This window comes from Aulonocara stuartgranti (genome assembly GCF_965226115.1).
Source record: "Aulonocara stuartgranti genome assembly, chromosome: 7".
NCBI classification, from domain to species: Eukaryota; Metazoa; Chordata; class Actinopteri; order Cichliformes; family Cichlidae; genus Aulonocara; species Aulonocara stuartgranti.
The window spans coordinates 42,572,393-42,584,698 of NC_138945.1; the positions used below are offsets into that span (position 1 = coordinate 42,572,393).

Here is a 12,306-nt window from a genome sequence, read left to right on the forward strand (position 1 = left end):
TTTCACAATGAGCTCACCCGAAACCCTGGCTGACTGGGACCCACACCCGTTTTCACACCTTGGCTCATGTAATTAGGTAGAGGATCATCAGGGGGTCCTTTGTCCCTCTTTGGGGGGACACTCCCACTGGGCTTAAATCTGGGACTCTCCACCATTTGACTCTTAGAACTGAAGAAGCTTCTCGGATGAGAGGTGAAACGTCTTCAAGCAACTTAAAGAAGTCCAGATGCTTTTCTCTCCAAGCTCCTTAGACTATGATGACCTGGATGACTGAGAACCTTCACAGACATATGGTGTACTACCAGTTAATGCAGTACACCATAGTGTTTGCATCTATCCAAAAGATCGACATAGCCAATGTGACATCAGTCACTGGTTGTTGCACGACTGGCCACTGGCGAAGTTTAGACTTCGATTACTAGGCTCACTTTTCCTCCAGCACCAGGTTTTTCTCTTTGTAGAACTGGTAGTTGCTGAGAAATTGCAGTCAGGACCGCAGTGGTGACTGACACTGCCCTGTCAAAAGCAAAACTATGATAAGATCAGGTATGACCTCACTGTGACCTTAGGAGCAATGCAACGGCTTAACAAAGAAATCGATAGTGACTTTATTAGAGATGGCAGATGGGAATTTCTCAACACTCAATTGTGATGGTTCAATGCTGTGAATAGATTCATGATAATGCGCTAGCTTAAAAAAACATGGACGTTCTTAACAAACATCTGTATGCTGTTTAAATTGAACAATGCCCCTTTGAAATTATTATACATTACTGTGGATCTGTACTGTAACACATTTTCTTTTTTCAACAGTCGACAGCACACAAAGGAACTTGTCTTATCAAAATAGTTTATTTAGAGGCTTTTCTCACAAAAGCAAGACATACGTTGTCTCTAAATGTTCCCATTCCACCTCAGACTCCTCCAACAAAAAATGTGACAGAAAACATTGTTTTATCACTTAAGAGCTAAGAAAACAAAACGTTGGAATTTTTTAAAAAGCAGTACTTCACATCAATGTGGTTTATAATGATATGCTTGAAAGGTTCTGAGCTGTGAAAATGACCACTATCCTAAAACACAGCAAGGAGGCGAGGCATTGGTTAAAGAGGGAGCTGGGCCGAGTATGGATGCTTGTGAACTTGGAGATTTGTACAAAGAAACGCTCTGAGGTCCTGTGGGCTGTTGGTACCCTGTAGAGCTGAGCCAACAGTCACACCACTGCACATACAGGAAAAAGGAGAAAAAAATGCAAGAACAAGACAGTAAAAGAGATAGAAACGGCTCAGTGTTCATAGATCTATTATTCACCACACCATGAGGAAAATGCTTCCATTCTAGTGAGGGAACAAAGTGAGCAGCAGGTAAACACAGTACCCCTTTACTATCCTGTCTCTGCATTATGAAGTCTAAACATATTGCACTCCATTCCTGAGACGTCCCTTTCCTTGCCAAATGCCCAGATGACCTCTTCTATTTGTGAGGTAATATGTGGCTGAGACATTAAAAGGATTTTAACGGGAGCAAACTCGGGAACATGGAAGTGATCAATGTTCGAAAAATGAAGCAGAGCCCATCAAGCCCAAGGTGGTTTTTGTGGCAATTACTTCCTGTTCACTCACACAACAGCCTTTATAACCAAACCATACAACATTTTTACATGTCCATTGGAGATTTGAGAAAAAACAAAACAAAAAACAGTCCACCCTGTGACCCTCATGGTTGCCCAGGCAGACTTTGCATGTGGATGAACAGGTTAGGGCTGTGCTGCCATTTATTTGGCAGGAATCTTTGCTCGTTTACGGGCGATGGCATCTTCCACAGCCTTCAGCTGTTTCAGAAGCTCCTCGCGCCGGGACAGCGTGTTGCTGGGTTTGCTAGAACCCGATCCGGCACCCGATGCTGGACTCGGTGTGACCAGCTTGGCCGATGGAGCTGCTGGGCTTTTCCCAGATGATTTGGGAGGTGGAGACAGAGGACGTTTTCTAAGAAGACAGACAGAGTTAAGCGTTATAATTACCAGCCAAGTGCAAATGAGAATACATGACTAAAAACAGGAAAAGAATGTCTGAGAGCCATTCCCTGCATTCACTACTTCCACTGCTGAATCAGCCTTTGTTTAACAACACTTAAGTTAGATGACAGCACACATCATATCTTCTGTTTTAAACGGGATGTTATGTTGATTCATCAACTATTATAAACCCATTCAGTGTTTATCTACATCTGGGTCTGTTTTAACTGTTAAACTCTTTAATCCTAGTTGTTAAAGCTAGTTATCCACTAACTTTAGTTATAACTAGATCCCTGCGAGTTTCAATAAGTTCAATATAAAACTTTGTCAGCTTTAAAGTAATTACATACAATTCTTAATATCACATATTTAATAGGTTAAATATAGAATCAACCAACCAAAATCAGCCATCTATGAATTAATCTTTTAACATTACAATGATTCAAATACTTTTTAGTCTTTAGACTGCTAACCAAAGTAAAGCAGTTTAAGCAGTAATTGTGAGCTAAAAAAAAGGAAAACGCAAACAAAAAAAAAACCTCTATTTGCATATCAGTCAATGACAAGCAGAAACAATTCTCAGTTTTCAGAAACTAGAAGCAGTTTTGTGGAAGCTTTTTTTCCATTTCTGGTTAACTGTGCAGATTGAAAACAGCACCTGCTGAGCATCTAATGAACTGTTGACACTGTCCCTGAACCATTTTAAAAATCTTTTGATCAAAAGCCTTTTGGTAAATTAGACTACTGAACAATGTTGATATTGTTTATGATACTGGCCTTTCAGTTAATTAAACAATTACTACTATTCAGGTATACAAAAGTTTAACAATGCCTATAGCATAGTACAGTATTTGATGCTTATTCACCACATAGTAAAAATGATTACCTTTTGCATTTGGGACTGTTGGTCAGACAAAACAAGGAAATGGAAATTGTCCCTTTGATCTCTCGATTTTCACAAGTCTGTTCAGAGTTTCACTAAGGCAATTCCCTGGCCCCAACATAACCCTCTCTGTTATTTCTAACTCATGTGTGTCTGCTGACATGCCTCAATTTTGCTCATCAGCTACTGCAGGCTAAAATAGTTAACTAGTGTATATGACCCAGGTTAACCTTGCTGTGTAGCTGGTAAAGTAAACATTACTATCTCTTCATGTTGGAAAAAAACAAACAAACTTGCCACTGTCTCTTCTTTTTGAACTTTCCTATTTCCAAAACCAGGAAACAACTTAACGGGAACATTTATACTGGATGTCCAAAGTGGTATGACATGAATCCATACATTATTCATAATGGAAGTCACAATGAGAGTTTCATGGTGGACAAAACAAATTGTTATTTCAATTCTCTCATTGGTTCTGCCTCTGTGTTCAGTACAGTTCAGTACAAAACAGGATGCTTGATAACACAACGGAATTATTTCATAGAGGGGATTTTGCACAAGAGACAATGCATTCTACAACACGTGCAGGGAAGGTTAACTATCTGTGGCCTGTTCCTCATTTTGGCTTATGAAGTTTGCCAGACCACATGACATGACAGACATGTGTTTGGCCTGAGTCACCATGATCACTGCTGCCTATACAGAGGCTGTACAACATAGAGAAAGGTGATTTAAGAAATTCCACAGTTCTAGCTGAATGTCTTTGTCTTCAGTGAAGGTTTAAAAACCACAGGCCTTCAGCAACAATAAGCCACCAACCTGTCTCCCTGTGGGGGCATGGGTCGCCCTCTGGGTCGATCTATTCGAGGAGAAAGTGGGAGTCGGCCAGGTATCCTCTTATCGCGGCCTAAAAAACACCAGATTAAGAGATAATGAGGCAGACGGACTAAACTACATTTAAGCTTTTCATATGAAAACAGTAGGGGTGCAACGATACACAAAATTGATGGTTCGGTTCGATACTTTGGTGTCACGGTTCGATATTTTTTCAATACAAAAAAAAATGTTCACGCCTTTTTAATTTGTCATTTATTAAAATTATAAATATATATTTTAACTCAAAAGTACAGTTTTTAAATTTAATGTTGCTGAAACAACAAAGTAATAAAAAAAATAAATCTGTCTGATGGAGAAATCACTCATCTTTGGAAAAGAGTTTATTACAGAGAAATGTCCCTTTCCAAAATAAAAGCTATACTATACGCTTCTTCTGGGCTGTATTCTCAGCAGCATATTAAACATATCAGGTCCCCATAAGGAGAATCATGTGCTAACGGCTGTCTAAATGACTCGGGTAAAGTTTGTAGCATGCATGCTTGTTGTTTTTGTCTGCTTCCACTTGTCTTTGCACTAGGGTGATGTCAGAGTAAATGTGCAGTCATATTCGTTGTGTTCTCACTAGTGCTGTCAGCGTTAATCTGAAATGACGTTAACGCCACAACACGGCAAATCTCCGTTAACGTGTTACCGCGAATCACCCCGTGCGTGGGGCTGGACGGCGTCAACACGTTAACGAGCTAACTGCGCTAACACACTAGTTCCCACCCATGTAATTGAGCATTGCGTGGCACATCCAACATACTGTTTTACTTTAGTCCATGAGCTTACCTTCAGGGTCATACGTCACATGAAGACCAAAACAGTTCCAAAGGCCAGATCTGAATGAGGGTGGGGGAGGTTCAATTTGCCATGTTGCAACGAGCTTAGCTACTGTCTTGCTAGCTTGTGCTGCGCTCAGTGGATCTGCGCTCGACAATGCAGCCTAGGCGGAGTAGTCGAACGCAGATCCACTGAGCGCTCAACACAGACAGCATCGACAGAAGAAAAGTTGCTAAAATAAATAAAAAATGTTGTATTGTTCATACATATGCGTACCGAACCGAAAGCACTGTATCGAACGGTTCAATATCGATACGAGTATCGTTGCACCCCTAGAAAACAGGTGCAATTTTCTGGAGCTAATAATGACTGGGCATTCGGGGGGATGTGCAACGATGTGTCTTGTCCTGACTGTTAGATGGTGAACCAGCCCGGCATTCCAAAAGCACCTTCATGCCCATTACTTCTAATGGAGGTCCCTTTTGAGTGTATGGACCTCATTGGGCCATTTCACCAGAGCGCACAAATCATGGACTTTAAAATCTTATTCGGTTGCTCCACCAACCCGTCAGTCTGAGGGTGATAGACGCTGGTCCAAAGAGATTTAATGCCCAATAATTCGTATTGTTCTTTTAGTGTGAGAGACATGAACAGTGTGCCCTGGTCAGTCAGTATGTCGGGGAGATGACCTGAAAACTGAGCTTGCACTACACTCTTTAAAGAAATGGTGCGCAGCGGCACTGCTTCGGGATATCACATTGCACCAAAACTAATACAACGCTAATACAAAGATTTTAAAGTCCATGATTCGTAATTTCATTCATGAAGGATGAACGCAATTGGAATCGCTGGTTAGACCCTCTGTTGTTTACAGGTTCCCCAGTTAATGTTTGGAGTTTTATACCAAATTGAAGAAAACTGGAAGGAAGGAATGAAATTCAGTATGTTCTGGACCTGAGAGCAAAGCTAGACACACTGAGTAGGTTTTCCTGGGAGAATTTGCTCCAGGCGCAGGAATGTTGGCAGCTCCTGTACAACAGAGGGGCTAGGCTCAGGCAAATTTCCCTGGGAGACAAAGTGCTTCTATTTAGTCAGTCATGTTTCTCACCTTTGTCTGGAGACATAGCCATTCTTTTGTTGAGGGGGGAACCTGGCCTGTCTTTGTCTCCAGGCAGGTACCGCTTCCTGTTGCCTTTGTCTCCCTGCTGCTGAAATTGAACAATTCAAACATTCAGGAAAAATTACAGAAACGCAAGAAATGGGTCCATACTGGAATGGAAATCAAGCTCAAGTAAAGAGTCAAGTTGTCTATTGTTTCATGCAAAAATGCAAATAAACTTGCTGAGATGACACTTGCTGGGAGCATAGATACTCTCTATCAGATACAAGAGGAGTGATTGAAGTTGATCAAATTTTTAGGTTAGTTCCTTATTAAGAATGAAATTTGTTTAAAATATTTTCATTAATTTATTCTAATTTTAGGATTTAAACCACAGGCCCAAAAGTGCCACTACTTACATTACGGTTGGAGAAAAATCAGTGTGTTCAAAATGTAAATTTTAGGGTAAATGTGGAGCTCTTCAGTGTGCAGGCTGCAGATCTTTGGCTTTTAAAGAGTTGTTTCAATTCTTCTGATGAGTTTCAGCCAGGATTTAATTCATCATAGCACAGAAACAGCACTAGTGAAGGTTACTAATCTTATGGCCTCTGACAATGGACCGGTCTGTGCTTGGTTTCACAGTACCACCTGACACCACTGAACATTATACTTTGGAGACTGTAACAGACAGTGAATTAATTCAATATTTATTTATTTTTGCGTATTTGTTAGAAACATTTTTTATTTTATTTTCCTTGAACTGCATACTGTGAAGATGAACGTACTTTCTTCTGTTTGGTTACAATTGGCAATGAGGTGCATTCAGTGTGTCTCTGTTAGTTTGAGTTTCCATGTAAAACGTGATAAAACAGGAATTTATGTATGTACACTCGTATTTGCTGCGTTAATCTTGGTAACAATGTTTTGTTTTTTTTAAACCATGTCTCACGTGATGGTGTAAATCATTTTATTTTCACTGAGTATGTGAGACAGGCTAAAAGAACATGATTGTTTTATGCTTAGGAAACTTGAGATTTCTAAATACAGTTGCTTTCATTTTTTTTGTCCTCACAATAACAATGCTGAGTGATCCTGTTGGTGAGCTTGGAATAACTGATCTGTAAACAAAGAACTTCTCCTTGTGGTAACTAATGGCAGTAACAGAGACTATAATACACCATTTGGTTTAATGGTAATGCATTCCACCAGCTTGAATCATCATTTTTTAGATAGATTCCAGTCTGTAAGCATACTGCTTTTTCTTAAACTCAAAAGCTAAGTGACAAGTTGGTCAAGATTCTTTTCACGCTGTACATACTTTCCTTATACATTTTTAATTAAAAATATTGTATACATTCCATTTATGATGGAGATGACACCCAGTTATGTTTATCAAGCCAGATGCCACACTGATAAAGGTTATAGTTGGGCCTGGATCAGGCGACCCTAAACCATCTATTAGTTATGCTGCAAAAGGTTTGTGTTGTTGGTGAATCTCCATGATTCACAGAGTCATGATGTCTATTGTGTTGATGCTAGTATGGATTGTCAGAGTGCGTCAATAGAGGCTAATTTTCACTTGTATAGATGTCAGAAAGTACATTTTCTTTAAGGACTTATTATTTTGAACATTAAAGGTTCACAAAAAGCCATTAGAAACAAAAAAGGTGAGGTTTTCTGATTGAGATAACCAGACTCCTTTAAATGTAAGAAAGCAGAATATTAACCTTGTTAAGCAGGGTGAGCTTGATGTCTCTGTGGGAACTTGAACTGCCATAGTTTCCAGGGGGGCCCATGGTGCCAGGTGGAGGATGTACTGGGTGCCCCCCCCTGTTACCAGGCCCTGCTCTGGGCAAGGGATTTCCTTCTCTGGGTGGGGGACCAGACTGGTCAATCTTTCTTCGATCTTCTCTGAAGGGTTCATCCTTTTTCGATGGTCTTTCTTTAATGATGAAAAAAGAAATATGAGAATGTCATGTGTGCAGACCCAATGTCTGATTGAAACACATGAGGACTTACACGTAAGCTCCCAGTTTATCAAACCCCACTGAGCAGTCCTTCCCATTAAATCTAACCTCTCTTCTGCCTCTCCTGCAATGTCTTTCTTATCTTTCTCCATCTCTGAGTGATTAGTGGAAGCTAGCTAGCTTTCTTTTCTCTCTCTGTGAAATATAGCAGCTAGACCTTTAGCTAGCAGTACACTGTGCGACAAACTGCACACAAACAGTTTGTGTGTTTGCTGATGTTTGTTGAGCTAATTGCTGCTCTTCAGTAGCACTAGCTAGATGCTGAAGTACCACAACCGCAATTTACGGAAAGAGCTGTCTCTATTATCTGAGGTGGCAGACGTCTTTTAACTCATTCACTGCAATTGACGTCTATAGCCGTCAATTGCAGTGAATGAGTCAATGGGTTTAACTCATTCACTGCCAATGGCTGGCAGTGAATGAGTTAATATCTGTCAGACAATGCTCAGGATTTTCCTACAACCTGTTGTGGCTAGTGCTATATCCTCTATGCCAGGGGTTGGCAACCCTGGGCATGTGTGCCACAGCTGGCATGCAAAGGGTTAACTGATGGCACGACCATAGCTGGACTGGCCATCAGGCATACCGGGCATTTACCCGGGGGGCCCATCGTGATTTTTTGTTTTTACGGGCCGATGTTTTTTGTTTTTTTTGTAACGTACAAACAATGAAAGATAACTCAGTTGTTTGGTGGTGGCTATGGTGGAGCTTTCACAGAGGCCAGCAGGTGGATGAGGGAAAGGGGAGGCAGGAGGAGAGCCCTGAGGCAGCCGCCGGTCCGAGTATCAGGTGAACTAAACTTCAGGTAAGAAGTTATGACCTGCAGTCTGTGTCAGATATAAACCAAGTTTAGCTGGAGTTTATTTTTGTTGTGCTGACTTTTTACAGTCAGTTACAATAACTCATATCGCGTACTAGCTAGCATGACAGAGTTTCTATACAGCTGGGTGGGTGCTATGATGTTACTGATGTTGAACTTTATTTTAGTCACAAGGTTAGTTATTAGAGTTGCCAACCTTTCTGTAAAAAACGGAATCGTCCTGTATTCAGAGAAAATATTACGCGTTTCGTATTGAGGTGAGAAGGAACACAGTTTGTCCCGGACTTCAAGACACAAAGCTGGAGTTATTCTGTGTCTTTGCTGCACAGCTGCCTCGTCTTCTCTCATCCTCTCCCCCTCTCTCTCCTGTTGCTACTTCAATCATGACACTGATCAGTGATCAGCTGATCGGCTTTTCTGTCTTGTTTTTTTTAATCACCCACTTTGCGCTAGAAAGAGGAAACTGCCGGATGTCGCGCTAAACAACAGCAGCACGTTTAAGCTTGATCAGTTGTTGTTAGAATTTATTTAATATTAATTTCTAGTATCAGCTGATGTTTGCTGGAGCCACAGCTGTAAAAGCTGCTGGTCATGATACCGGTTTGGTTATCTGGTGAGAGGGAAACATGAAGATGAAACCAGGAGATGTCCTTACTGAATCATCAGAGCTGTGATGGAGAAACAGGTTTACCTTTTAGGTGACATGAATGAGTTGAAGGGAAGTTATGAACTGTTTCTGAGAGACAAATAACACCAGGATCTGTTTCTAAGTAGCTGACAGCTGGTAACTGTGCAGGGGCGGGTCTAGCAAAGTTTTGCCAGGTAGGGCATTAACAGGGAAAGGGGGGCACAAAGAAATACGTTTCTTTCTTATTCTCATTTAAAATGTCTAGCTTTTAATAAATGATGATCAGAATCTTACAACCAAAGTTTTCGTGATGATGATGTAAAATGTATAGAAATCACACATATACCAACAAGACTACATCACTGTCACAACAGTGTTTGTTTTCATTCAAAGGCTTTATGGCTTTTCCTATAATACCTGGTGGGCCGGTCTCTAGTCAAAATGCCCGGGCCGATTTTTTGTCCCAGTCCTGGGAACGACACGCAGTGAATTAATCTGAGAGGGTGCATTAAAAAAAATAAATGGCGGTGCACATCGCAAATTAGCTCGCATAGACACATTAGTTGTGCTGCTTCTTAATGATGGTATCTTAGCTAACAACCCCAACTACCAGATTCAACTTGTAATTGGCTAAAAATAACTTAGCCTACCGGTGAGAGGGACGTTGCTAGCTGGCAGTTTTTTCAAGCGATGTTGAAATTTCCACATTCCGACACTTCAAATGCTTCAGGAGCTGTTTGCTCAGCGCAGCATCAGCACCACGGAAATACACGGATACAGCCAAAGACTTGAGACAGAATTCACAATGCGTTTTCAGGACTTTCAGGTGTATGGACCAATGTTTTCTTTTCTGATCAAACCAGAAAGCTTTAATGAGCAGCTGGATTTGACTCGCATTAACTGGCTGGACACAGAGGACATCAAAATGCAGCTGATTGAACTGAAAAGCTCGACTCTGTGGGTCAAGATTTGCAGAACTACGAACACAGCTGGAATCTACAGCTGTGCATGTTCATGGAGCTGCATTTTCACCTGCTGTGCATCACTACCTAACAAGTTTAACTGTCTTCAGAACATTGCAGAGGCCCTATTGACAGTATTTGGCTCTACATGTCTGTGTGAGCAGATTTTCTCTCACATGACTGTCCTCAGGTAGCCGTCTGAATGGTGGACACTCAGTGACCTATTTCTCTGAGTGGGAGACCAGAGATCACATTAACATGTGTATCCCTGTATTAACAAACATGCCATATTGGCCCAGTTTATTTTTCTTATCATTATTGTGAGGAGACCATAAATAGCATTTGCACTTTCTGTTGTATTTGCTGTTATGGAGTTCTTGTTATGGATAAAAATTGTCTTTTTGTGTTTCAAAATAGCTGATAACTATTCGATGATAGCTGCCAACATCTGCAAACAAATACATTTGTATAAAGTTGTTCTATATAGTGTGTAACTGTTAATATAGAGCATTATTAAATTTATTACTAATGCAATCATATTGACTTCTGAGGAAATTGTAGATGGCACTCATCATCAGAAAGGTTGCCGACCCCTGCTCTATGCTGTTGCAATGCTGGGAAAGCAGGTTGAGGGGTCACAGATGCCAACAGACTCATTAAACTGATCCACAAGGCCACTAGCATTGTGCGGATGGAGCTAGGGTTTCACAAGATGATGTCATAGAGGTGGATGTTGTACAAGATAAGGACAATGCTAGACAAAGAGACTAAGATGACCTAAATGTGCATCACAGCGTCATAGGAAATAATTTCTGCCTGTAGAAATACACGCCCATAATAGGTGAGTGTACTTCCTTTTTACCTTGACTGTGTTCAACTAAATCTTTTGTCTCCTTTCAACCATAGTGTTTGTTCTGGCCTCATCTCTCTGTGCTCTCCTTCTTTCCCTCACCCCCCAACTGGTTTCAGCAAATGGCTGCCCCTCCCCGAGCTTGTGTTCTGCTTGGGGATTGTGTCACTGGGGTTTTTCTGCCATTACAGGTCTTTGCATCAGACTGTTGTGAGGAACTGTCAGCTACATAAAAGTGAACTGAATTCATTAATTCCAGTTGTATTTAGTAGTAAACCATTTTTTAACGTTAAGACCAACCGTTTCAGATTTAATTTCGAGCTGTTAGATTAAATAAAATTATACTTAACAAACCTTGCTTAAAATTAGACGTATGAATATGGGCTACGTAAAACTGAGAAAGGTCAAACTTTGGGAAGAAATTGGGGTTGAAAAGAATCAATCTGTTATGTCCAGCAACACTACATTTATGTTTGCATGATAGGCTGTTGGGTCCTGTGTTCCAGTTGAATGGGTGTTAGGTGGCTTGTACTAACCCCTATTCTTGTCTCTTCCATGTGGGGACCGATCGCGTGGAGGCCCTCGCTCCTTGCGAGGGTGATTTGGTGTGGGTGAGCGTGAGCTGGCAGAGGATACTGGGCTGGCCAGGTCGGCATACATGTCATCTGAGTCTGCACTGCGTACAGAGCTGCTGCTGGATGACGCTGATGACACAGACGACACGCTGCTCACACTAAGTGATCTGCAACAAGAATTGACAGGTTGCCCCGTGAATACACAAAACACCATACCCAAACACAAAATACAAAGCTTGAACAACAACTGTCATACCTGGATTTTCTGTAGGATTTTCCAAGAGAGGCAGAGCATGAAAGCAAGAGAAGAGAAAATATAAATTACTGAAATATAAATTACTGATATTAGGTTGCATTGCGAGTAAATACAGATCAATAAGGGCCAAGGCAACAGATAAATAAGATATGATAGTAATAATAGTACTCAACTCTTAACTGGCAAAATGCAGTACTCAGGACAATGACTGTGAATAAGTACCTGGATTTCCTGGATCCAGAGTGTGATCTTGAGAGGGTGTTGGATGAGGATCTAGATCTGGAGCTGGAACCAGTATAACTGCTACCACTTTCACTAATACTCCCACTCATAGTTCTCCTGCAGCACATACAGAGACAGAGCTAAGAATGCAAAAAGGTTTTGTTTTTTTCTAAATAAACGAAAACCAGAGTAAGACAGGAATTTATTCAGTAGCTTTCACACAAGCAGATCATCACCAAAAAAAGAAACCTGAAGGAGAGTACATGCTAGTACATCTAATTTATTATTGACAAATGTTCTCTTGTTAATGT

At 40.9% G+C, this 12,306-nt stretch overlaps 1 protein-coding gene across 1 annotated transcript in view; it reads right to left on the reverse strand.

The window, feature by feature from the left end:
- Positions 1-833: 833 nt before the first annotated feature.
- zc3h18 (zinc finger CCCH-type containing 18) overlaps positions 834-12,306 on the reverse strand; it is a 56,978-nt gene continuing 45,505 nt past the window's right edge. The window contains exons 14-19 of the mRNA XM_082539527.1: positions 11,996-12,112; positions 11,479-11,684; positions 7,383-7,597; positions 5,665-5,764; positions 3,717-3,804; positions 834-1,985 (exon numbers count right to left, since the gene is read on the reverse strand). Coding sequence (XP_082395653.1) covers positions 1,775-1,985; positions 3,717-3,804; positions 5,665-5,764; positions 7,383-7,597; positions 11,479-11,684; positions 11,996-12,112 — 937 coding nt within the window. The 3' untranslated portion in view covers positions 834-1,774. The remainder of the gene's footprint in view (positions 1,986-3,716; positions 3,805-5,664; positions 5,765-7,382; positions 7,598-11,478; positions 11,685-11,995; positions 12,113-12,306) is intronic.